This window comes from Momordica charantia (genome assembly GCF_013281855.1).
Source record: "Momordica charantia cultivar OHB3-1 chromosome 8 unlocalized genomic scaffold, Mcharantia_2.0 BLBB01000008.1, whole genome shotgun sequence".
NCBI lineage: Eukaryota > Viridiplantae > Streptophyta > Magnoliopsida > Cucurbitales > Cucurbitaceae > Momordica > Momordica charantia.
This window is the reverse complement of record NW_028275166.1, coordinates 7,247,529-7,273,324: the sequence shown is the minus strand read 5'-3', so window position 1 is coordinate 7,273,324 and position 25,796 is coordinate 7,247,529. Positions and strand designations below refer to the sequence as shown.

At 36.5% G+C, this 25,796-nt stretch overlaps 3 protein-coding genes and 1 pseudogene across 4 annotated transcripts; 3 read left to right on the top strand and 1 right to left on the bottom strand.

The window, feature by feature from the left end:
- The first annotated feature begins 5,314 nt into the window (after positions 1–5,314).
- On the top strand, positions 5,315–6,138 carry LOC148209449 (uncharacterized; annotated as a pseudogene).
- A 257-nt stretch (positions 6,139–6,395) lies between these two features.
- Positions 6,396–10,149, bottom strand: LOC111020291 (putative GTP diphosphokinase RSH2, chloroplastic). Its single transcript, XM_022296916.2, has 7 exons — positions 10,007–10,149; positions 8,822–9,737; positions 8,535–8,720; positions 7,737–8,197; positions 7,461–7,619; positions 7,034–7,385; positions 6,396–6,921 (listed from the first exon to the last, which is right to left on the bottom strand). The coding sequence occupies exons 2-7, from the start codon at positions 9,578–9,580 to the stop codon at positions 6,628–6,630; spliced, it is 2,211 nt and encodes a 736-aa protein (XP_022152608.2). The 5' UTR covers positions 9,581–9,737; positions 10,007–10,149; the 3' UTR covers positions 6,396–6,627.
- A 5,904-nt stretch (positions 10,150–16,053) lies between these two features.
- On the top strand, positions 16,054–17,942 carry LOC111020252 (trimethyltridecatetraene synthase). Its single transcript, XM_022296861.2, has 2 exons — positions 16,054–17,006; positions 17,161–17,942. Exons 1-2 carry the CDS (start codon positions 16,107–16,109, stop codon positions 17,788–17,790), a joined length of 1,530 nt encoding a protein of 509 aa, XP_022152553.1. The 5' UTR covers positions 16,054–16,106; the 3' UTR covers positions 17,791–17,942.
- Positions 17,943–20,320: 2,378 nt separating this feature from the next.
- On the top strand, positions 20,321–25,678 carry LOC111020283 (coatomer subunit beta-1). 2 transcript variants are annotated; one of them, XM_088126895.1, is made up of 5 exons: positions 20,321–20,476; positions 20,576–22,649; positions 23,359–23,871; positions 24,552–24,637; positions 25,119–25,678. In XM_088126895.1, exons 2-5 carry the CDS (start codon positions 20,601–20,603, stop codon positions 25,321–25,323), a joined length of 2,853 nt encoding a protein of 950 aa, XP_087983021.1. In that variant the 5' UTR covers positions 20,321–20,476; positions 20,576–20,600; the 3' UTR covers positions 25,324–25,678. The 2 variants fall into 2 exon arrangements, with proteins under 2 accessions (XP_087983021.1, XP_087983022.1); XM_088126896.1 differs by lacking the exon at positions 20,321–20,476 and having other exon boundaries at positions 20,483–22,649.
- The last annotated feature ends 118 nt before the right edge of the window (positions 25,679–25,796 follow it).

Genomic DNA, 25,796 nt, shown 5'->3' with positions numbered 1-25,796 from the left:
GTGGCAACGGCGAGTACGCCAACCATGGCGTGGAGGGAACCCACCTACAAACGCCTTACAGAGGAGGAATATCGAAAAAGAAGGGAGAATGGACTCTGCTTCAAATGTGAAGAGAAATGCACCGTGGGCCAGCGTTGTAGAAACCAGCAACTGCGCATAATTGTAGTACATGATGAGGATGAGACGAAGATGGAAGAAGTGGAACCAGAAGTGGTTGAGCTAGACCGCACAGAAGAGAAAGGAAAAGTCGTGATGTGCCGCCTGAATACCATGCATCGTGGGTTTGACAACCCCTGGAATGATTAAGCTTAAGGGAACCGTCCAGGGACATGAGGTGGTGCTTCTCCTAGATTGTGGCGCCACCCATAACTCCATCTCCCTCAAGTTAGTAAAGGAGTTAGAGATTAATCGATCAGACACTTTCAACTATGGCATAATCACTGGAATAGGGATGACAATCAAAGGGCAGGGCGTGTGTTGCAGGGTAGTGTTAGAGCTACCGGAAGTGACTGTGGTCGAGGACTTTCTTCCGATTGAATTGAATGACCTATATGTGATTCTAGGAATGAAATGGCTCCAATCCATGGGAAAAATGGAAACGGATTGGTCGGCATTGACAATGTCATTTATTCGGGGAGATAAAAAGATCACCTTACGAGGGGATCCAACTTTAGCACGATTGGAGGTGTCCTTAAAACGTCTATCTAGATCATGGCAAGATACTGATGAAGGATACGTTGTGGAGTTGAGGGCTTTGACGGCTCAAGGAGCAGGCCAGTTGGAAGAAATGGAAGTCAGGGATGTCCATATACCGACAGAAGTTCATCAGCTGTTGGATGAATACCGAGACATCTTCCAAAGTACACAACAGATGCCTCCTCAGTGCGCCATTGACCATACAATTTAGATTCAGGAAGGGGTGGCCCCAGTTAATGTTAGGCCATATCGTTATACGCACGTGCAGAAGGCGAAGATTAAGAAAATGATAGGGGAAATGATCCAAAAAGGGCTAATACAACCAAGCGTGAGCCCTTATTCCAGCACGGTCATCTTGATGAAGAAAAAAGACGGAAGTTGGCGGTTTTGTGTTGACTATAGGGCTTTGAACAATGTTACTGTGTCGGATAAATTCTCAATTCCAGTGATCGATGAATTATTGGATGAGCTCCACGGATCGCGCATCTATTCCAAAATTGACTTGAAATCTGGTTACCACCAGATTCGAATGGCACCAGGGTATGTTCAGAAAACAGCATTCAAAACATATGAAGGCCACTATGAGTTTCTAGTCATGCCATTTGGGCTGACCAACGTGCCTGCCACATTCCAAGCTCTAATGAATCAAGTATTCTGGCCTTTCCTACGTAAGTTTGTCTTAGTCTTCTTTGATGATATCTTGATTTACAGTCCAGATTTGTCATCCCATGTTACTCACTTGACTGTGGGTTTCAACCTTTTGCGAGACCATTCGTTATATGCCAACTTCAAGAAGTGTTACCTCGCACAAGAAAAGGTCGAGTATCTGGGCCATTGGGTTTCTGCAGAAGGTGTGGAGGCGGACCCTGAGAAAATAAGAGCTATGCTACAGTGACATCTACCTACCAACTTGCGAGAATTGCGAGGGTTCGTTGGTCTAACCGGGTATTACCGCAAGTTCATGCTGAATTATGGGAGTTTGGCAACGCCACTCACTCAACTCCTCAAGAAAGATGCATTTGAGTGGAGCGATCAGGCAACTGAAGCTTTTCAGAAGCTGAAAATCGTGATGGTGACTTTACCTATGTTGGCCCTCCCGGATTTCAACTTTCCTTTTGATGCATTGGGGACTGGTTTAGGGGCTGTCCTTATGCAAGAGCAACGTCTCATCGCTTTCTTTAGCCACACACTCTCGAGACAAGGACAAGCCAAATCAGTTTACGAACGAGAATTGATGGTCGTTACTCTCGCCATCCAAAAGTGGAGACCTTACCTGTTGGGGCAAAGGTTTGTGGTATGGACAAATCAACAAGCCTTTGGAGCAACGGATTGTGCAACCCGAGTACCATAAGTGGGTTTCCAAACTTCTAGGGTACGACTTCGAAATACAGTACAAACCGGGCCTTGAAAATAAGGCAGCTGATGCCTTGTCCTGCATGCCCATTGGTCCTCACTTAGCTGTCATGATCGTGCCCTCTCTATTAAATGTTGAGTTACTGAAAGCAGAGGTGCAGACAGATCCTGAGCTATCTAAGATATCGCTGAGTTGAGAGAAAGGTCAGAATCAAGACCTCACTATAGCCTGCAACATGGGGTACTTTACTACAAGAACCGAATGGTGATCTCAAACCACTCAACGTTGAAGGCTGCTATCTTGCACTTATTCCACAATTCTATTTTGGGAGGCCACTCAGGATTCTTGAGGACTTACAAGAGAATTACAGGGGAGTTATATTGGTACGGTATGAAAGCGGATGTGAAACACTTTGTGCAAGAATGCTATGTTTGCCAGAGAAACAAGTCCCTTACCGTTGCCCCAACCGGATTACTCCAACTGTTGGCCGTCCCTGAGCGGATTTGGGAAGACATTACTATGGACTTCGTGGAAGGATTGCCAAAATCTCAGAGGCAAGATACCATCTTTGTCGTGGTTGATCGGTTGAGCAAATATGCTCATTTCATTCCCCTCACCCATCATTTCACCACCAAGTCCGTAGTTGCAGCTTTTGTTCGAGAAGTGGTACGACTTCATGGATTTCCTCAATCCATTATCTCGGATCATGACAAAGTCTTCCTCAGTCACTTTTGGACGGAACTCTTCCGGATCCAAGGCACCAAGCTGAAGAGAAGTACGGCTTACCATCCACAGACGGATTGATAGACCGAAATAGTGAATAAATGTCTTGAGACTTACCTACGTTGTTTCTGCAGCGAGTCACCGAAGACGTGGGGGCAGTGGCTTTCTTGGGATGAGTACTGGTACAGCACTACTTACCATAACTCGTTGGGTACCACACCTTTCCAAGCCGTCTATTGCCGCACGCCACCCCCACTGTTATCCTATGGCAGCCAAAAGACAGTCACTGTCACTCTAGATCAGCAGCTTGCTGACCGTGACACCGCCATAGCTGCACTGAAGGAGAATTTATTGAAGGCACAAAACCGCATGAAAAAACAAGCGGATACCCACTGCCGTGAGGTGGAGTTTCAAGTGGTTGATGAGGTCTTCCTCAAAATTCGGCCATACCGTCAGAAATCATTAGCCAAAAGGCGCAATGAAAAACTTGCGGCCAAATATTTTGGTCCCTATAGAGTTATGCAGAAAATTGGCTCAGTAGCTTACAAATTGGAACTACCAGAAGTGGCGGCTATCCACCCTGTGTTCCATGTCTCCCAAATTAAAAAGGCAGTGGTGCTAACATCCCTGTGCAATCCTTTCTGCAACAATTGACTGAAGACTGGGAATGGCGGGCGGAACTTGAGGAAATTTTTGCAACAGGAGTCAATGAGGGTACCGGTTTGAAGGAAGCTTGGTTAGTTGGAAAGGCCTACCGGAAGAAGAAGACACTTGGGAAACATACTTTGATATGTAGCACCAATTTCCAGATTTCCCCCTTGAGGACAAGGTGGAGCTAACAAAGGGGAAGTTGTTAGACCCCATTGTTAATACTTATCATAGGAGGGGCAGGAAGGGAATTGTCCTAGGGACAAGGGAATGACGTGCGTGAGGGAATAACGGTTTGGGTGGGGCCCAGTCTTGTAATAGGGCAACGAGTATTAGTAAGGATGTCTTGGGATTAGAGAGAGAGAGTCTTGTTTTGAGTGTAGAAAGGTAGACAGGGAGAGAACGCCCACCCTCTCGAATAGGTGGGTCGGCACTGTATTGCCTGCGGGCTGTTTCATCATTTTAATACCAAAAGTGAGGCTAATCCTCACATATTAATCCTCACAACTCGTTATGAACATGTCATCTTAATTGAAGCGGTAGATATTTTCTTTGAAATTGTATCAGTACACTTCTAGAATTGAGTGTTTCCAAATATATTCACTAAATGCTTACACAAATATTTTAAAGAAGTTTGGACTAGACCAAGGGTAGTAAGGATTTAAAGACAAGGCTCATAAAAGGTACAGCTTTTAAGCATCAAATTAAAATAGGAGAGAAAAGAGAGAATCCATAAATATTGCATTCACAGCATGTTCAGTCCAGTGTCCTTTAAAGTCTGCTGCTTTGATTTGTGCCCCAAATGCCTGCAATTTCCAACCTCAAAACCACTGCTTTTTAATGTTATTAAAAGCAAGGCAACATAATGGGAAAGAGAGACAAAGCTGAAGCCATCTGATTTCATTTCTTTACCTCTGCAACTGATGAAAGCCAAGTAGAGAGGGAGCACTCTTTCTTTGTTACCCCAAATTATAAGACTTCCCTTTCACCCAAAAATGGATTTTCCTTAACAAATTAAGGACTCTTCTAATGAAACAAAAACCAAATGCTCAAAAGTTTAAGTTGATTTGATTACTACCTGAGTTAGGATGGCCAGATCAAGTGCTTGGTTTGCTTTGTCTTCTCCCTTTTTTATGATTGTTCAAAATTTTAAAATCATATTTGGAAAGAAACTTCAATTCTTTAAAGTGGGTTTCTGTTTTTCTGATCATGAAAGGTATATTTGATTGATTAACAAGTTTGTTTTTTCAGGCTATTCATTTTCTCTTGCTATTTTCTTGTCACATTTGCCCAATAATTAACGTTGGTATAATAAGCTCGAAAAAGAAGTAAATGTCATTGACCTCGAATTTACGTTTATGTTATGGGTATGTCTTATCATCATTTAGTCAACAACATTAGGAATCATACTTTTAAGTTCGTGACATTATTAAACTTTTTAGAAGTAATTAGGGAGTAAATTAATAAACGACCAAATCCGAATCAAACATTTAGGTTTAAACTAAGATAAATACTTAAACATTGTAATTGCAATTTAACCTAAGATAAATTACACGAACAGCTCAAACCGAAATCAAATTTGTGACAAAGGGTCGTATATATCGAACATTTAGGTTGTATTAGAAATGTCTATAAATCCCAACCCCTCAAAGATGAGGTTTTTTTTATAGAGTTTTCCAGAATCTCTAAGCTTCTTTTTATTCTTTTTAGAATATTACATTCCAAATAAAAATACAAGTGAGATTCAAATCTATAATCTTAACCATAAAAATCTCTTAACCACTTAATTATATATATATACATTGTGAAAATTTGAACCAACTTATATACACTTTGACTAATTTACGAGGTAACGCATGACCCTACAATTATAGTTGCCAAAAAACATTAAAATTTTATCCAAGATACTTAGATGACCATTAAGTAGAGAAACGATGTGTCGAGAAACGGATATACAAGAAAACGGGAGGGTATACTGGTATACTGGTATGTATAAAAAATATTGTCCTGATGAAAATGGAAGATGGAAGATGAGAAGATACCTTACTTCCAAATCAAAGCAACACTTTTCCCCTGCCTACTTTTACAAAATGCAATCTTTCCACAATTCTTGCTCATAAAATAAAATTAGAAATACTTCCTTTATTACTTTTTGGACGGCCCTGCTCATCTCATCTGATAACACCCTTTCCACATAGATTCCTTCACCCATGCCACCATTTTCCTGCCTATAAATCCCGTTTCCCCCATGGTTTCTGCTCAACAAAACCCAAAACCATGGACATGGATACGTCTCAGAGACCACTGGCCATGGCTTTGGCTCTTGCTTCTGCACTGCTGCTTTCTCCATTGAGATCCTTCGAAAGCAGCTCTGGAAGACTGGATTTGTTCTTCCAATGCTTCTTATGGGGCTTGTAATTGCCATTAAGACGTCTTCATCTTCCTCTTCCTCATCCATGTCCACGCACAGAGGGGAGGGAGCTTCTGCAATTCTCTCTTCACATTCTTCTTGGGTTCTTAAAATTGGGACCTCCTCTTGGGGACTAGCTGGGACTTTGGTGATGTTGATTCTCCTACTTTATTGGCAAAACTCTGTGCAAGAATTCCTCTGGAGATAGAGAAACAAAATCGACTTCCATGTTCTTATTTATTTGACTCACACACTTGTATTGCTGCGATTTGGCATGGATTAATATCAAATATAATGGTTTTAGTTATTAGTGTATTGCACTTGGCGGTGATGTTGTGTGCTGATTTGAGAACTTAAAATCAACAAATTTACAAGTAGCAGACCTTGAACTTTCTGGGTCGGTGTCGAATACTGACTTATCAGACACGAAATTAAAATATATATAATAAATAAGATTAGTGAAAACTTAAGGACTTGTTAAAGAATTAACATAAGATTTAAGAGGTCGAAAACAGTAGCATAAATGATAAGTGTGAAATGAATTTGTTTGAAAAAGATTGGAGGTTCAGCCTTGTAACCTTTTTCAAAGGCAAGCTTCAATTATATAAACATCAGAAAGGGTAGTAATAAGTACAGCAGGTGGTAATGTAAGGTATTTACCATGACAGTTAAAACCCGATTACATTAAATCAACATAGCAGATATGTACAGATATTTATAATTTTATCTACAACTACGAGAGAATCTGACCCATGATTTGAAGCGTGGGCATAGGAAAGAGGCAATGAAGCCACTGTTAGCTACTCCAACCTGCAGGTTCTGGAGTTGCAACAGTAAATCCTCCCTCATACATTCGCTGGATTTCTTCCCGGTACTCGATCAACGACTTGTCTGGTATCGGCGGGGTCAATTCCACCACATCGCCCATCTTCAGCTTGCACTTGGGGTCGCTCACGGGCTTGTGGTTCAGCCTTGGTCTCAACTCTTCCTTCATTGGGAACCTGTAGTGAGTCCATCTCGTGCTTCCTCTCCCCGCTCTTTCTAAAAGATCCATCATCGTTGCATTAGCCGGGAATTCCTGGACCGACATCTGGAGATAACCAAAACAGAGTATTTTCTGAATTGTTAAAATCTGCACTTTCGCACTCAAGACAGATAACTAACTTTTAACAGAATTAACTAGAATAATAATAAGCATAGACCTTTTCATTTTCAATCATAATGACAAACAAAGGCCCATCCTGGACGCAGTGAGGTTTGTAAGAGTACGAGCAGTCAGAAGAGTGAAAAGGCAACTTGCAGGGTGGTTTGACAGAATCGGCGTAGGTGATCGAAGATCGATCTTTGCTCATAGTCTCACAATGCCATGTGAGAACCCATCTGGCCCATTCAACCATCTGAAGCACAAATGAAGAGTGCTTAGAATCACCCTCTTTGTATCTCCAATGTGCAGCAAACCCGAACTCGGCTTGCAAATGCATCTTCTTGGTCCGAATTTGAACCTCGAGTGGGATGTCACCTTCACCCCTTACTACTGTGTGTATAGATTGATACCTGTTTACCATCAGATTATATAAGAGAAGAAATATATAGGAAATAAAGCAATAGAAACTGCAGTGTGAGAAATACCCATTTAACTTCGGTTTACTTATGTAGTCCTTGAGCTTTCCCAGTACTTCGGGCCATAACTGATGAACGATTCTCAAAGCTTCATAGCAATCCTCTTCCTTTTCAACAATGAGCCTCAATCCATGAATATCATGGATCTCATTCATTGTCAAATTCTTCCTGCAAAACAAATTCAGATTCAACTAAAAATCACTCTTCCAAACACAAGATGTCAGAAAACAAGTCTGCAGAGATGAAGGGAAAACAAGAGAGAGAGATGGAAGCCAGAACGCATACTTCAACATTTTGCAGTGAACGCTGTAGACACTTTTGTGCCGCCCAGTTACAACATGATAAGAGATTCCTTTATCCTCGAGAGCTCGCTCTAATTTCTGAATTGCAGAATATATAATTGCTTCATCATATAAACCCATAAGTTTGGATGACAAATCTTTGTGCTGTTCCAGGTTAAGATGCTTAAAACACAAGTTTTCTAGCTGCTCCTTCCAACTGTAGATTCCTAAGCGATTCGCCAAAGGAACAAATATCTCCATAGTCTCCTTGGCAAACCTTTGCCGCTTGATCAGAGGCAATGCATCCAAAGTCATCATATTGTGCAAACGGTCTGCTAATTTAATGAGAACCGCTCTTGCATCAGCCATAGCGAGGAACATGGTGTGCAAGCGGTCTGCCTCAACCATTCTATCAGCCGTATCATGTTCACGAGCAAGCTTGCTTAAATGACTTAGCTTAGACACCTAAACACAGTAAAATTATAAAGAAAAAACAAAAAAGGAAGCTAGATAAGTAACCCATTCAGAACAATAATTCTAGAAAAAATGCAAAAACATGTATAAGAAAATGAAAGTGCAAGAGAGTTGTCCAATAAGAGACCTACAGCATGAATGTTACTTTTCACCCCAAATTTAACACTATTGCAATCTGCAATTTTCTTTCTCACAAGAAAATAGATTAAATTTTGCAATTATGTCCTATGCCTAAGCCTAAGCCACCTCTTCCAATGACAAGGGAAGTGTGTGCGGCATCACTTGTTAATGGATATATTGCACAATTATAACTATAGCGGTATCTTACCCCTTCAACTAAATCAGCAACCCCAGCTCCGAACGTCCCCAATATGTAGTCATGACTCACAAAAGAATCATCAAGTGTGTCGTGCAAGAGTCCTGCAGCAACGACTGTGGAATTAGCACCAACAAGCGCAAGCATCACCGCTGTTTCCACACAATGCTCGAAGTATGGATCGCCACTTGCACGCATCTAAGGAAGACAAAAAACAGACCAAAAAAAAAAGTTTCTTAATGGATGTCATCAGTACTCAAGGCAATAACAACACTGTCGATATAAAAAGACTGCATTACCTGTCCTCTATGTGCTTTTTCAGCCTCAAAAAAAGCCTTAATCACAAACTCGTCACAAAAGATTTTGTGCTTCGATTGGGCACTTAGGAGCAAATCTTTTGCATATGACTCGGAATTACCTTCTGCAATATTGTCCTCCATGTTGAAAGTCAACTCATCAACAATCAACGCTGACGAACCCACATCTAAACAATCACTAGACACCTCCAATCTCGGTGAATCATAGTCCACACACGATCCCAATGCATTTCTCACAAACCCATTGAACAGCCTGTTGGAGCTTCCTCGTCCATGAAAACTAGCATCCCCACTCCTTTCCCTTCCAGTCCACAAGGGAGGGGTTCTCACCGCCGACCCAACCCCACAACTGCCACAGGAAACCGGACCCTGGAACACTGATACTGGGCTCTGATCCCGATTGAAGAAGGACCCAATGAATTTACTAGGGGAATAACGAAACGAGGAACTCAATTCTTTAAGTTCCTCCCCTTTATCGTGCCTAAAAGAACCTAGCTCATCCCCACCACTTGAAATGCTCGCCGACGATGAGGTGTGTCTCGCCGTTGTCGACGAGAACAAACTCGACAACCCCCCAATCATCGGTTTCTGGGACGAAGAGGCCGTGGAAGATGGCAGCGACGAGGACCGAGAAGTAAATTCCAAATCGTATGATGCGTGAGAATTCATGTGGCAAGGGTGCGGTGAGGAGCAGATGGTGCTCGGTGGGCTCGTATAGAGAGCTATGGTTGGCACAGCCATGGCCCTTTTTACTCGAAACCCCACAAATAAACTCAAGAAACCAACACAAATTCCAAGTAAAAACAAGCAATGCTAAAGCAGAGCAGGCGAATTCTTCAGCTACCAAGATTTCCTTTCCTTCTTACAAACGATGTGAGACACACCAAGCTTAAGCTCTCTGTACGCAACCAAATGGCCGAACCAGAAAGCACAAAAATTACGAAAATTCAGCAGAAAGAAGACAGAAAAGAACCAAACAGACCAAATATTCAAGAAAATTTCAATCAAGAGATACTACAGAAGAATATGAAATTGGGATACAGCCGCGGCAAAAATCGTCGAAATTGAAGGGGAAAAAAAGGAGAAAAATAAAAGCTTAATTAAAGTAAGTGCTGAAATTGGACAAATCTAGGAACCCATAAACCTAATTTTGGATGAGAGGAATACCTTGGACGAGAAAGTGAGAAGCATGACGAAGCGAGAGTTCCTTCTGTAACTTTCTATGAATCTCTGTGTTCTCTCAGTTCTCAATATTGCTTGGTGTCCAGAAAAAGGCTGCAATTACCATATCACCCTTAGGATGTGTCACTTCGTAAACCTTTTTATTTTTATTTTTATTTTATTTTTTAACAACTCCAAAATTATTTTCAAAATATCAACAATGGACAGTATTAAAAAAAAACAACACGTTTTAACCATTAAACTAAGTTTATGTTAGCATATTTTTATCTGTTGAACTACTGGAGTCAAGGTTTTAAATGTAGATATCAATAAAAATGTCGATATCTCAATTCCATGTAAATATTGATAAAAATTACTAGAAAATCACACGACTAAGGCCACAAGAGAAAAAAATGTAATAATTATTGAAGACAAAACCCAAAATTAATATATATGCTAGTAATTTTAGTAAGCAGTAGGGGCTGTATTGACATTGGACATAGTCGTGAGTTGTAATATTACCGCCACCTCTGGAAGATCCATGATAAATAATAATGACACGCAATTATTTATTTTATTTTTATTTGGCTCTCCGAGATTCAGTTTCGTGCAGGGTGAGAATAGCCACGTGGCTGGCAGCTAGAAATCACACGCTCCTCACAGGCCACCATAAGAACTGCCACGTGCCGGACATGACGCCATTGGGTGAGCCGTCGTTCAGATACGGTCACAGTCGGGGGAGCGCCACTGCGACCACGTCTTTCAAAACTCTTTTTCTTTTTCTTTTTTTTTTGTTTTGTTTTTTGGTTGAGTTCACCTTTTTCTTTGGCCATTTCTTTATGTCATCCAACTTCAAAAATAGAGAAAAAAATATATTATTTTATTCTTGAAGTTTGGGTTATGGATATAATATTTGAAGTTTCAAATAGCCATTTTTAGTTTTAGAAATTTAGAATATGTGTTTAGTTGGTCTTTAAAATTTTATCATACACATTTTTCCTCTTTAAAATTTTCGAAATTATTCTAAGGGTTTCTTGAGCTACTTTGATTTATAATTAATATTAAAATAATCTAACAGTTTAATTACTAATTTTATTTTACTAATTGGACCAAATATATTAATTTATTAATTTGATGATAATGAAACTTAGAAGGATAGTTATTTTTCGGATTTTTTTTAATATTGTTTTTAATTAAACTTATTTTTAAAATAATGCAGATTTATTGGAAAAGATGGAAAAAATGCAACTTTGGAAACTTATTCCAAAAATAATGCTGGTGTAAAAAACGTGGGGCTTGGTCGTCTCTTCAAGAGACGACTATCTAGGCGGTTTGGAAAAAAAATATATTGTTTTTATTATATAACATTAAATAGTAGTTCTTATATTAAAAAGCTCCTAGTGGTGCAGTGGGTGTGTAGCTAAATTGTAACCCTTCCATCCCAAGTTCAAGTCTTGGACATATATTCCCCATTTTTCTTTTTCATACCAATTAATCATCACTTTTCTCTTTTTTACTTAATATTATCATTACCCCATTTTTCCTTTTCATAACAATTAATTATATCTTTTTTCCTTTTTTACTTAATATTATCATTTCCATCAAAACTTTTTTTTATATATTATTATTTATTTAAGAATAATAATAATTTTAAAGTTATTATTATTACGATTATTGTATTTTCTTTTATTTTATATATTATTGTTTATGTTTTATATATTATTATTTATTTAATAATAATAAGTTTATTATTATTACTATCATTGTATTTTCTTTTATTTAATATATTTTCTTTTATTTTATATATTATTAAATAAATAATAGTGTATATATATTATTTAATATATTTTCCTTAGTATATGGCTCCCAGATTATATAAAATAAAAGAAAATACAATAATCGTAATAATAATAACTTTAAAATTATTATTATTCTTAAATAAATAATAATATATAAAAAAAAAAGTTGGGATGGAAATGATAATATTAAGTAAAAAAGAGAAAAGTGATGATTAATTGTTATGAAAAAGAAAAATTATTTAATATATTTTCTTTTATTTTATATATTATTAAATAAATAATAGTGTATATATATTATTTAATATATTTTCCTTAGTATATGGCTCCCAGATTATATAAAATAAAAGAAAATACAATAATCGTAATAATAATAACTTTAAAATTATTATTATTCTTAAATAAATAATAATATATAAAAAAAAAGTTGGGATGGAAATGATAATATTAAGTAAAAAAGAGAAAAGTGATGATTAATTGTTATGAAAAAGAAAAATGAGGGCTATGTCCAAGACTTGAACTTGGGATGGAAGGGTTATAAATTAGCTACACACCCACTACACCACTAGGAGCTTTTTAACATCAGAACTACTATTTATTATTATATAATAAAAGCAATATATTTTTTTCCAAACCGCCTAGATAGTCGTCTCTTCGACCATCTTGGCGGGAAAATAGCCGCACGTTTTTTACACCAGCATTATTTTTGGAATAAGTTTCCAAAGTTGCATTTTTCCATCTTTTTTTAATAAATCTGCATTATTTTAAAAATAAGTTTAATTAAAAATAATATTAAAAAAATCCTTATTTTTCATACTTGTATATATTTAAAAAATATGACCTACAATGAAAATGTATAAGATAAAGATATATAAGTCTAAAATACTTACCTTAAATGAAAAAAAAAACTTAGAAAACCGTTTTCATATAAAATTAAAAATTATATTAAAAGAAGTTTTAAGAGTTTTGTCGAGACTTCTCTGGTCTCTACAAAATTTAACTTAAAAATTATATAAAATAAAAACAATTGAATCTAAAATGATTTTTAGAGAATGACAAACAGTTAGATGGTAAATTTCATCGGAGGGAGAAGACGGTGGAACTAGATAGTCTGAAAAAACAAAAAAAAAGTAGTCCAATCATAAAAAGAAATTATTAAATTAATATATTTTACTAATTCAACAAAATACAATTTAACTGTCACATCATTTTAATACTAGTCAACTAACTATAAAGAAATTTCATGACCAAATTTTAGGGATCAAAAGTATATATTTTGAAACTTCAAAGACTAAATAAACATCTACTCCAAACTTTAGAGATTAAAAGTGTATTTTTTTCTTATTAAAAACGTTAATTCGATTGTTGATAAGGAAACACATATTGAAAAATACATTTTACTCTTAAATTAATAAACTTTAATGGTATCTTACCATTCTTTATAATCTATTCATGTGATTGTAACACTAAGAAATTCCGTCTAAACTATATTTAATTTAATGGAATGGTCATGTTAATTAGACAAACATCAAGATGTGAACTTGAACATAGTCTAACAGATTAAGACACCGAAAAGGTTATGAGTTTAACAATCCTCACTCACGTAGCACTAAAAAAAATCAACAAAAATTTAAATTTTGTATAAGAAAAAAATTGTTTTTCACTAATGAGCATCAATGCCTTAGAAAAACAATATTTTAAACTAAAAAGAGGATTGTAAATCAAAGTTTCATAATATTGGAGATTGGTGGTAAGCCCATAATGTTTTTAGTTTGCAAGCCCAATATAACAGACCCAATAATAATCCTTGCATTGAGCTTTATTATTATTATCATTGAGCTTTTTATTTATTTGTTTAATATATTATTTTGAGGTCAGCCTTCATCTTAATTTAAAATATATAATAATGCAGAGGCAAAAAGCCAATGTTGGAGAAATGTGAGAAGGGACACAAATATTTTGGACCATTCATATAGGATATTTCTAAAAAGTAATAGAAATAGAAAATATTCAAGTTAATAAATAAATATTTTACATTTTATGTACGTTAACCATTCTTAATATTTTAACTAATTTTTTTTAATTATTATGCATAAATTTGACCTACTATAATGACCAAAATTACACTAGACATGCCGTCGATTTTTTAAGTTATTGTATCTGTGTTAGGTGTAGATAAAACTAAGATTTGTACTTCGATAATAAGATAATCATTTCAATTAAAAAATAATTAGTTATGAGTTGATTAGAATGTCGGAAAAACTATTAAACATGTGGCCGTTTCAATTTTAAAATTTTCTCAAGTTTTTTACATAAATTGGACCCGAGATATTTGGGTGGCTTAGATCAATGCATCGATTTGAAATAATAAATCCACGAATATGGGCATTCAATAAATCTAGAGGTTCATCCTTCAAATAAGGTATATATCAAATCTCTATCTTTTGACTATTTGAACTAAAGTCTTGACAACAACGAAATTAATCAATCCAAATTTAACAGTATCGTTGTTTCCTTAAAATAATTGTATTATCTCTATGTTGTTCAAGGTATCACGAACATATTTCTCTTAAGATAAAATGGATTACTAACTTGTAAATACAACACTTCAATCAAAAGACTCAACGAACTCTTAGTATTTAAACAATCGTACACAGAAAGTAGAATTTTAAGAGAAGTTTTTTCTGTTTTCTAAAATAACAAATCAACCATATAAATCTTGTGGTCATTCAAATAACATATATTTATTTTCATGTAGAGTTGGATCCTTTGGTCAAATCACATATCAATTCATAAGGTGTCATTCAAAAGACACGTCATTTGATAAAAAGATGTGATTTTTTATCTAATATTAAATAAGAGAGAAAACTTGGCTCCTTAAAGTTAAAGATCATTAAATATTTGATAACTCATTATTTTTTTTTGTAATCTTTTTTGTTTTTGCATTTATCTCTTAATTATCAAATATTTAATGGTACCAGGGAGAAGTTCCTCCAAAGTCAAGTTTTTTTCATAATTTTATTCACAAAATCCAGCAATTTGGTAATTCACTAGAATAAGAATTTGGGTAACATATAAAGACCAAACTTTGTATATTTAACTTGAGCAACTAAACTCTGGACAACAAGCTAGATAAATATTAATTCGAGTAATATATTAAATTTGTTTGAACTTAAAAACTTTCCATTATGTATAATAAAAGTATTTTTTTTCCATGTAAACTTTGAGCAGTGACTACAGAATGGATAATGACTGAATTTTTAAAAAAAACCATAAATTTTTAACAAGACGTCGAAAAATTTAATATGGTGATTGAATGTAAACGGTGGGTGGAATAACAAGATATTGCAAACTTACCACACATTAACACAATTGTAAAAGAGACAATGAGGCTGCACCCTACAGTATCAATGTTGATGTCTAGATTGTGTCGAGGGGATTGTCAAATTACAGGCTACGAGATAGCTAAAAATACTGGAGTATTTGTGAATTTTTGGACAATTGGAGAGATCCAACGGTATTCAAATGAATTTGTTCATAGAAGTTCATTGAAAATAACATCGACATGAAAAGTCAAGACTTCGAACTCCTGCCATTTGGGTCAGAAGGGAGGATGTGCCAAAGATTTAATCTTGATCCAAAAAGTTGTTGAATCAAGCTTAGCCAATCTATTTCTCGGAAATTGGCTGGAAATTCGAAGAAATACTTGAACACGGAGCAAGTTTTTGCTCTCTCAACTTCCAAAGAAATTCCAATAGAATAGAATGTGAAATCAATCAACTACAACAATAAAATAAAGACTGTTAGGAGTACTGTTTTTTGTTTTGTTCTTGCATTGCATTTCTGAGAAATTTTACGTTGTGTGTTGTGATGTGATGTGATGTGATGTCAAAGTCATTGTCATTTTCCTCTTGAAATTAGGTAGAAATTCTGTAACAACCATTGATGGCCGACCGTATGGCCCCACTCTTATTTCAACTTCTTCCCCTCGAAACAAAACTTGCAAATCCCATTCTAAATTATTCTGAACAATAAAGCGAAATTTCCATTCATTTATGTCAATGTCTCTTCTTTTCACTCTGGTCCCATATCACGTTTTGTGGTTATGGTTGCAGTTCATCCCAAGATTTTCAGCAGAAACTTCCAAGCAATTCATTAGATAAGATTGGTATCTTGCAATTACTCAAAACTTTTCACGAAACTGGGACTTAAGACGGTTTAATTTCTGCCTATTTATAGCCCTCCGAATCCAATCGATTCTCCACCATCTCTTTCTCTGTTTTTCTCACCGACGCTGCCAATAACCAACCATGGAACTTCCTTCTTGGGTTTCTTATGCAGCGGCATGGGTAGCAACCGTGGCCCTCCTCCTCCTTTCCCGGCGGCTCCGTCGCCGGAAGCTCAACCTGCCGCCGGGTCCCAAACCATGGCCCTTCATCGGAAATCTCAACTTGATCGGCTCTCTGCCCCACCAGTCCATTCATCAGCTCTCCAGAAAATACGGCTCCATCATGCACCTCCGATTCGGGTCCTTCCCTGTCGTTGTCGGATCCTCCGTCGAAATGGCAAAGATTTTCCTCAAAACCCATGATCTCACTTTCGTGTCGCGCCCCAAAACCGCCGCCGGAAAGTACACCACTTATAACTATTCCGACATCACGTGGTCCCAATACGGCCCTTATTGGCGCCAAGCTCGGAAGATGTGTTTGATGGAGCTTTTCAGCGCCAAACGGCTTGATTCTTATGAGTACATTCGCAGGGAAGAAATGAGTGCTCTGCTTAGAGATATTTACAGATCTTGTGGCAGAGCAATCCAGGTGAAGGACTACTTGTCCACTGTGAGTTTGAATGTGATTAGTAGGATGGTTTTGGGGAAGAAGTACACGGATGAATCGGAGAATGCCATTGTTAGTCCAGATGAGTTCAAGAAAATGTTGGATGAGTTGTTCTTGCTGAGTGGTGTGCTGAATATTGGGGATTCTATTCCGTGGATAGACTTTTTGGATTTGCAGGGTTACATAAAGAGGATGAAGGCGTTGAGCAAGAAGTTTGATAGATTCCTTGAGCATGTGTTGGATGAACATAATGAAAGGAGAAAGGGGATTAAGGATTACGTGGCTAAAGATATGGTGGATGTTTTGCTGCAGCTGGCTGATGATCCAGATCTTGAAGTCAAACTTGAAAGGCACGGAGTCAAGGCATTTACTCAGGTAATTTCTTAGCTTAAAGCTTTAAGTTTTGGATTCAACTAGTTTATTCATTCTTAAAATAATATTAGAATGAGAAGTGAAAAGTTCTATGTTCGAATTCGTGCATTGTTGTTTTCTCTCCAATTAACCCAAACCATGACTTGTTTACTTTTAGGATCTTATAGCAGGTGGAACGGAGAGCTCGGCGGTGACGGTTGAATGGGCAATGTCGGAGCTTTTGAAAAAGCCAGAAATATTCATCAAGGCCACAGAAGAGCTCGATAGAGTGATCGGAAAGGAAAGATGGGTGGAAGAGAAAGACATCACTAATCTGCCATACATCGACGCAATTGCGAAGGAGACAATGAGGTTGCATCCTGTAGCACCAATGCTAGTGCCTAGAATGTCTCGGGAGGATTGCAAAATTGCAGGCTATGACATAGCTAAAGACACCAGAATACTTGTGAATGTGTGGACAATTGGGAGGGACCCTGAAGTTTGGGAGAATCCAAATGAATTTAACCCAGAAAGGTTCATAGGAAAGAGCATCGATGTGAAAGGCCAAGACTTTGAACTTTTGCCATTTGGGTCTGGAAGAAGGATGTGTCCCGGGTACAGTCTTGGTCTAAAGGTTATTCAGTCAAGTTTGGCCAATTTGCTGCATGGATTTTCTTGGAAATTGGGTGGGGATATGAGGAAGGAAGACTTGAACATGGAAGAAATTTTTGGTCTTTCAACTCCAAAGAAATTCCCACTTGTTGCTGTAGCTGAGCCTCGACTTCCTCCTCATCTTTACTCCATGTGATCATGAAATGCTCCCTTACAAAAATATATAGCTGAATAAAAAGTTAATGTTTATCTTCCTTGATATGCAAAAAAAAAAAAAAAAAAAGTTTGATTTGAAATGTATTTCACGCATGAATTCCAATGTTAAAAAAATGGAGATCTTTTTTGTTATTTTGTTATTGTCAAGAATAATGTGATGATATTCTCCAAACGATTTAGGGCTTAAACTTAAGAAATTTTGGATTGGGTTTAGAGGAGGGGGCAATTGAGACCTTTTTTAATTAGTTGGGACCCATCTTTATATTTAATATTTTTATTTACTTAAAAAAGACATGTTTTTATTGACTTAAAGTTATTAAACAAAGTTTATTATTTAATCAGTGAACCAAAGACTTCCCTGATTTTTTTAAGGTGACAAAATGTCAAATAAGTAACAGAGACAACTTTATTTTAAATAATAAAAAATAAAAAACAAAATAACTATAAAATAATCTTTCTTTCTTCTCTTTAATGTTTGAAAAATAAACTTTGTTTAATAACTTTAAGTCAACAAAAAATTATTTTTTTTTAGTAAATAAAAACGTTAACTATTAAGATCGGTCCCAACTATTTATGATATATTTAATTTTTTTCTTATTCTTTTAAATTTTAAGTTTGAATAGGTTATTTACTTTTCAATAATTTAAATAGGTGGCATCTTTAGATCCTCGAAAGATTAGATATGTGGAATAAATGTCTAGCATCTTAGATAGTCATGTTTGTTTTATAGAAATATTTATAAAAATGTTTGAGAATACTTGGATAGCTATATTTGTTTCTCGAGATTTATTGTACATAGAACCAGCAGTATTCCTACCAGTCATTATATAATTTATATACTAACATATATATATTTTTTAAATACAATTTAAATTCATATAAAATTTTTGTTTTTATTAATTTAATATTAAAGTTTTATGTTCAGTCTATAACTATGGAAGATTAAAATAAATGAAAAACTGCAAACTAGATTTCAATAGAAAATAAATAAGATAATATACAGATTAAAGTTTATTTTATATCTCAATGTAGCTTATAAATAAAATTGTATTTTGACTATTTGTATATATTTATTTTTAAAACAAATAAAAAATAATAAAATCGATGAAAAATATAGAATAAAAATTACAAAGAACAAAATTGTCAACAAAAAAAAAAAATTATGTGATGTGATGAGTGCTGAAAGATTTTTTGAATTTTCATAATGATGTGAATTGGGTAAAGTGGAGAATAAATTGGGTGAAGTCGATAAGAAAGAAGTTGGATATAAGATTTTAAATGTTGATTTTGATGAGAATGTCGAAGTCTCAGTTTTACAAAAATGTCAATGAAATTATGGATAAAGTATCAATGTCGATAGATATTTTTAGAAAGATTATAAAAAAAGAAACGTAAAAATACGAACAACGACGTGAAGAGTAAATAGGTACAACAAACTACTGGTTAGTAATCTAAAATCTAAATGCAGATATCTAAACCAAATATATCCCGTAAAAAATCAATCTAAAAATAATAAGCTTGCATAATCTCTATAAGTTATAAAAAATTTGGAGAACCTTTTTGTGGCAAATTTGAATTAGGTACGTCAGATTTTAGGCTTTCAAATTACAATACCATTACTTACAAATTTAATTCAATATTTAGTGGTTTTAGAAAACTAGGCTTTAGATGAAAAATTTTAGATCCAAATAAAGGTTAGTGGTTTTTTTAGATTTGAAATGATAAAGTATCAAATTCAAATAAGTTAAAAAGTTGATATTTTTGAATTTGTAGATGTAAACACGGGTTTAGTAGTTTTTCTATATTTGTAAAAAAAATCCTAAAATCAAGAATCTATATAACTATTTGTATTATGGGTAAATTTGTCTCAAATAAAATTGTGGATTCTAAAAATATCACTTAGTCATTCTCACCGTATCTAATATATTTTTTAAAATGCATAATTTATTTTGATCATTCATATCATATCACTGGTCAAAATTAATATTATTTAAAGTACCTACGAAGAATTCTTAAGTTAAAATTAAGGAGCCCTTTTTAGAACTTTGGCGCAAGAAATTCTATTCGATTGAAGGGTTTGATAAAGACCTATTTCAAGGCCCACGTTCCTCGATGGAGCTAACGTTTTCCGTCTCCGATTATTATACCATAGTCTCACTACTTGAAAATCCGATCAAAATCGATTCGATTCAAGTCGATTTTAGCCTAACAAATCGAGGTTTTGCATCGTCCCTAACCATCAACCATTTGCTCCATTCTCTCTCTCTCGCAGTAGCGAAACTAAGCGATTGCAATCGAGCAGAATGTTTTACAAATCATTTTGATTTCAAATTTATTTATTTTTAAACAAAACACGAGAAATGATTTCAAAACCTTGGATATGTTTTAGAAAAGAAAACGAGAAAGAATAAATTTTTTCTGGCATGAGCATTTTGCAAATTGAAACCACTACATGTATAACTGACCCGATAGGACCGGGTTCGGATCGGTTTAGTTTTTCTTATTTTGTCCATAAACCAATCCGACCCGACTAGTCTGATCTTCTATAGCTTGCTCCCTGAAAAGACAGTTTCTTGTCTGCAGGTTGAGAGTTCCCCACATCAACGAAGCGCATCATCAAAAACTTCCGGAGATCTAATTCCCTTCACCAAACTGTAGCAAATCAGGTAGTTTCTTGAATTCTTACTCTCCCTTGCAACCCAGATCTGAGATTTCTGAATTCAATCTCCGTCTCATCACAATTCGGTTCCCCTAACTTTCTTCAGATCTCAAACGGAGCGAAAAGCAGCTATGGAGAAGTCGTGCACTCTGTTGGTGCACTTCGACAAGGGCTCCCCAGCCATGGCGAATGAGATCAAGGAAGCTTTGGAAGGGAATGACATTGAATCCAAGATTGAAGCCTTGAAGAAGGCGATTATGCTGTTGCTTAATGGGGAAAGCATTCCACAGCTTTTCATCACACTTATACGCTATGTGCTACCCTCTGATGACCACACCATCCAGAAGCTTCTCCTTCTTTATTTGGAGATCATCGACAAGACTGATTCACGAGGTAAAGTTCTTCCGGAGATGATTCTTATTTGCCAGAACCTCCGCAACAACCTTCAGCACCCCAACGAGTATATTCGCGGCGTCACGCTCCGGTTTCTCTGCCGTATAAACGAGACCGAGATCATAGAGCCGCTGATCCCTTCCATTCTCACCAATCTGGAGCATCGCCATCCATTCGTCCGGCGGAATGCGGTGCTTGCCGTCATGTCTGTTTACAAACTTCCTCAAGGGGAGCAATTACTGGATAGTGCACCTGAGATCATCGAGAAGTTCTTGACCTCTGAGCAGGACAACTCCAGTAAGAGAAATGCTTTTCTCATGCTCTTTAATTGTGCCCAAGAAAGGGCCATCAATTACCTCTTTACCAACATCGATAAGATGAATGATTGGGGGGAGCAGCTTCTGATGGTTGTCTTAGAGTTAATTAAGAAGGTTTGCCGGGCCAATAAGGCCGAGAAAGGCAAATATATTAAGATAATTATAGCTTTGTTGAATGCCCCGTCAACTGCGGTTGTTTATGAGTGTGCTGGAACTCTTGTGTCTCTTTCCTCAGCTCCCACGGCTATTAGAGCCGCTGCAAATACTTACTGCCAGCTTTTGCTGTCCCAAAGTGATAACAACGTAAAGCTTATTGTTCTTGATAGGCTTAATGAGCTTAAGACATCTCATAGGGAGATCATGGTCGAACTAGTAATGGATGTGCTTCGAGCACTTTCCAGCCCAAATCTTGATATTAGGAGGAAAACTATAGATATTGCCCTTGAATTGATTACTCCTAGGAATATTGATGAAGTCGTTATGTTGCTGAAGAAGGAGGTGGTGAAGACTCAAAGTGGAGAGCATGAGAAGAATGGAGAATATAGGCAAATGCTGGTGCAGGCTATACATACATGTGCAATTAAGTTCCCCGAGGTCGCCAGTACAGTGGTACATCTCTTGATGGATTTCTTGAGCGATACCAACGTGGCTTCAGCAATGGATGTTGTTGTTTTTGTACGTGAGATCATTGAAACTAATCCCAAATTGCGAGTTTCCATCATCACCAGACTGTTGGATACATTCTATCAGATTCGTGCAGCAAGGGTGTGTTCTTGTGCACTTTGGATCATTGGAGAGTACTGTCTCTCGCTCTCTGAAGTTGAGAGTGGAATCTCTACGATCAAAAATTGCCTTGGTGACCTTCCTTTCTACACAGCTTCAGAGGAAGGAGAGGCACAAGAGTCTTCAAAAAGCTCACTGCAAGTTAGCTCAACCACAGTATCCTCTAGACGGCCTGCCATTCTTGCTGATGGGACCTATGCTACCCAAAGTGCGGCTCTTGAAACTGCAATGTCCCCACCAACCCTTGTTCAGGGATCCCTATCCTCTATGGGAAATTTGAGATCCTTAATTCTTTCTGGCGACTTTTTCCTTGGTGCAGTTGTGGCTTGCACACTTACAAAGCTTGTTTTGAGACTAGAGGAGGTTCAGCCTTCCAAAGTCGAAGTGAACAGAGCCTTCACTCAGTCATTATTGATCATGGTTTCCATGTTGCAACTGGGTGAATCTTCATTTCTTCCTCATCCAATTGATAATGATTCACGTGACAGGATTGTCCTCTGTATTAGATTGCTAAGCAATACAGGCGATGAAGTGAGGAAGATATGGTTGCAATCTTGCAGACAGAGCTTTGTGAAAATGCTAGCTGAAAAGCAACGCCATGAAACCGAAGAGATAAAAGCCAGGGCTCAGATATCTCATGCACAGCCAGATGATTTAATTGATTTTTACCACTTAAAAAGCAGGAAGGTAATATTACATTTCACCTGTTGTCTCCTGCATATTTCTTTGTTAACTATTAGGCTCTATTTTTCTCCTTTTATATGTATCGTGGTTCATAGAGTTTAATATACTTATTTTTAATGTGTTTGATCTTAATTTGCTTTGGGTGAATATATCTCGTCCTGTCTGCTGAATATCTCTTTAATTTATTTATGTCACTCTATTCTTTTTAATATAATTTTCTTTCAATGTCTTCCATGTCAACTTGCTTTGGATGAAGATATCTCATGCTTCTCCTGCAATTATTTATTTATTTATTACACTTGGTTATTTTAATTTTTTCTTGTTTTGTATCATGGTTTTAGCATTCAATGACTTACTTTCAATGACCTTGACATCAAATAGTATGGAATGAAGTAATTACGGATGCCACTAAGCTATGCCTATATTTGAAGCATACACCAGGCTAGTGTTCATTGGAAGAAGAAAGCAAAATTAAAACTGAAGTTTCTAAAAACCCGTTCATAACTTTTGTTTCTTGCAAGTATCCTCATTCGTTAAGCGCCCCCCCCCCCCCCCCCCCCAGCGCGGAATGATATTATGTTTTTTCTTAGTGTGATTGATATGTACAATAGTTTAGTTCAACTTGTCTCAATTCCCCGAGTTTCATATTCTAAATCAACGATTTACTTGGTTTCTCTCCTGTTTCAGTAACTGTGTAAGCATCATTTTTCAGGGTATGAGTCAGCTGGAACTGGAAGATGAGGTCCAAGATGATCTTAAGCGTGCTACTGGAGAGTTTACAAAGGATGGGGATGATGCAAACAAACTCAATCGCATTCTTCAACTAACTGGATTCAGTGACCCTGTTTATGCAGAAGCTTATGTCACTGTTCATCATTATGACATTGTTCTTGATGTTACAGTTATTAACAGAACCAAAGAGACTCTTCAGAACTTGTGCCTTGAGTTGGCCACTATGGGTGACCTCAAACTTGTCGAACGCCCTCAAAACTATACGCTTGCTCCAGAGTCAAGCAGACAAATAAAGGCTAACATCAAGGTTTCTTCTACTGAAACAGGAGTCATATTTGGTAACATTGTGTACGAGACATCTTCTAATGTGCTCGAGAGAACAGTCATAGTTCTTAATGATATCCACATTGATATAATGGATTACATTTCTCCTGCATCCTGTACTGATGTGGCATTTAGAGCAATGTGGGCTGAATTTGAGTGGGAAAACAAGGTACACTATCTTGTATCTTCTTTGGTAACATTCACTTTATAACTACCAGGATTTTGTATTTTACTTGCTGAATGATGACCATCCAGATATGAAAGAATTAAATAGAGAGTTCAATGTTCAGATTTTCTAAACTGGATATAGGTTGTCTTGAAAATGGATGTAGTCTGAGTTTTTCTTTGGGAGAGGATAGCTCAGCAAGCCATTATTAAGTATGAATTTGCACCTTGAAAAAAAAAAAGGTTTGACTCCATTGAGTGGTTATGGTCTGGATTCATGCACTTTGGTATATTGTCTATGCTCTTGGGTCAACCACTTCTCCAAACTTTTGGATTGGCTTGTTTTGACTTTAGTGTCTTGAGAATGGCTTGCATGGAAGTTGCTTTCTACTCCTGTATTATTTTTCGTTTAGATGAGAATGTTGAAAGGTTTTGGACTTTGTGTTATCTATCAAGGATGACTTATTGTTTTAAATTTATTCTGCAAACTTATTTCTGCCTTTTCTTTTAACTTCAAGTATCTATCCTTTAGTAAGGCTTTCACCATTATTCGTGGAGTTGTTGAGATAGGACTGCTTGTCCGTATATGCACACTTTTCAATGTGAACTTCCTTTTTCCTTATTTAAAGACAGTAAAGAAATTGTCGTACACTAAAATTTGATTATGGTTCTTTTTGACTGCAGGTTGCTGTGAACACAATAATTCAAGATGAGAAGGAATTTCTAAATCACATTATGAAGTCGACTAATATGAAGTGCCTGACACCAATGTAAGATCCTTCAGTCTAGTATATTCTCTTTAACCTTTTGGATGCTTTATGCTTATGTGGACAGGACACCTGGCACTATAGGACTGTTTATATGTTCATATTGTAGCCTGGTACTTGTACTGCAATCCCTTCAAATTTAAAATCTTCTTTCTGCTGGGACTTGCTGTTGCAACTGCCTGTTTGGTGTCAGCTGTCTCAAATGCAATTTACCTTACATTTTCCAGTCCATTAATAATGTTTATAATGAACCCAACTGCTTGCTATTGCTACTAACCTGAAGATAGAGATTCTGATGTCATATTAAAGGGTTTTTTTTAATAGTAATTACATGCTGGGTTTATATTCTCTTTTCTCAGTATAGCCATTAACTTCACACGGAACCTTTTTCCGGGGGAAGGGACGGGGTGGGGGTGGTGTAGGTGGTGGATATATGTGCTTACCTCTGTATTTAATTCTCTCTCCTTTTGATTTTGGGCATCAGATCGGCATTGGAAGGCGAATGTGGTTTTCTTGCTGCTAACCTTTATGCAAAGAGTGTTTTTGGAGAAGATGCTTTGGTGAATGTGAGCATTGAAAAGCAATCAGATAGCAAGTTGAGTGGGTACATCAGGATAAGAAGCAAGACTCAAGGTATTGCTCTCAGTCTCGGAGATAAGATCACTTTGAAACAGAAGGGAGGCTCATGAACATTCAAATTTGATTAATAATATTTGGAATTTTGCTTCAACCTCTCACTGTATTGCCTGCCCTCCTTTGCGGCCATTCGAACTCGTTGCCATTTTATTTTCTTTTACTGCTCATTTTTTATTTAGACCTTGAGATATCTTGCTCTTTCTAGAAAGAGGGATCTGTTATTATGTGTTAGTGTCCACAAACAAGTGGCAATTTTATGCTGTCTTTATTCTTTTTCGTCCTCTTTTTGTAGTTATTGTGGACTACAGAGTATCTTCTACAGATAAATTTTTGTTGATCTTTTTACATGATTTAGATGTCTGTTCGTCAAACTAATAGTATGGAAAATTAATAACAAGTTATTGAGAACTGTGACACTCTCTCCATTTTCTTTTAGATGACACGGGAACAAATGATAAAAATATCATTCATCTGCGTTTGCTTTTTAAATAGAATTATTTTGTTATCATCAGAAAGGGGGTTTGGG

Bases quoted from the DNA above. Each gene is read 5' to 3' on its own strand.
- LOC111020291 (XM_022296916.2), bottom strand. From the start codon at position 9,580: ATGGCTGTGCCAACCATAGCTCTCTATACGAGCCCACCGAGCACCATC. The intron at 8,721-8,821 runs GTAATGCAGTCT...TGTCTTCCTTAG, and splicing joins AAAAAGCACATAGAGGACAG to ATGCGTGCAAGTGGCGATCC. The intron at 7,386-7,460 runs GTATTTCTCACA...GATGGTAAACAG, and splicing joins AGTAAACCGAAGTTAAATGG to GTATCAATCTATACACACAG.
- LOC111020252 (XM_022296861.2), top strand. From the start codon at position 16,107: ATGGAACTTCCTTCTTGGGTTTCTTATGCAGCGGCATGGGTAGCAACC. The intron at 17,007-17,160 runs GTAATTTCTTAG...GTTTACTTTTAG, and splicing joins GAGTCAAGGCATTTACTCAG to GATCTTATAGCAGGTGGAAC.
- LOC111020283 (XM_088126895.1), top strand. From the start codon at position 20,601: ATGGAGAAGTCGTGCACTCTGTTGGTGCACTTCGACAAGGGCTCCCCA. The intron at 22,650-23,358 runs GTAATATTACAT...ATCATTTTTCAG, and splicing joins ACCACTTAAAAAGCAGGAAG to GGTATGAGTCAGCTGGAACT. The intron at 24,638-25,118 runs GTAAGATCCTTC...TTTGGGCATCAG, and splicing joins ATGAAGTGCCTGACACCAAT to ATCGGCATTGGAAGGCGAAT.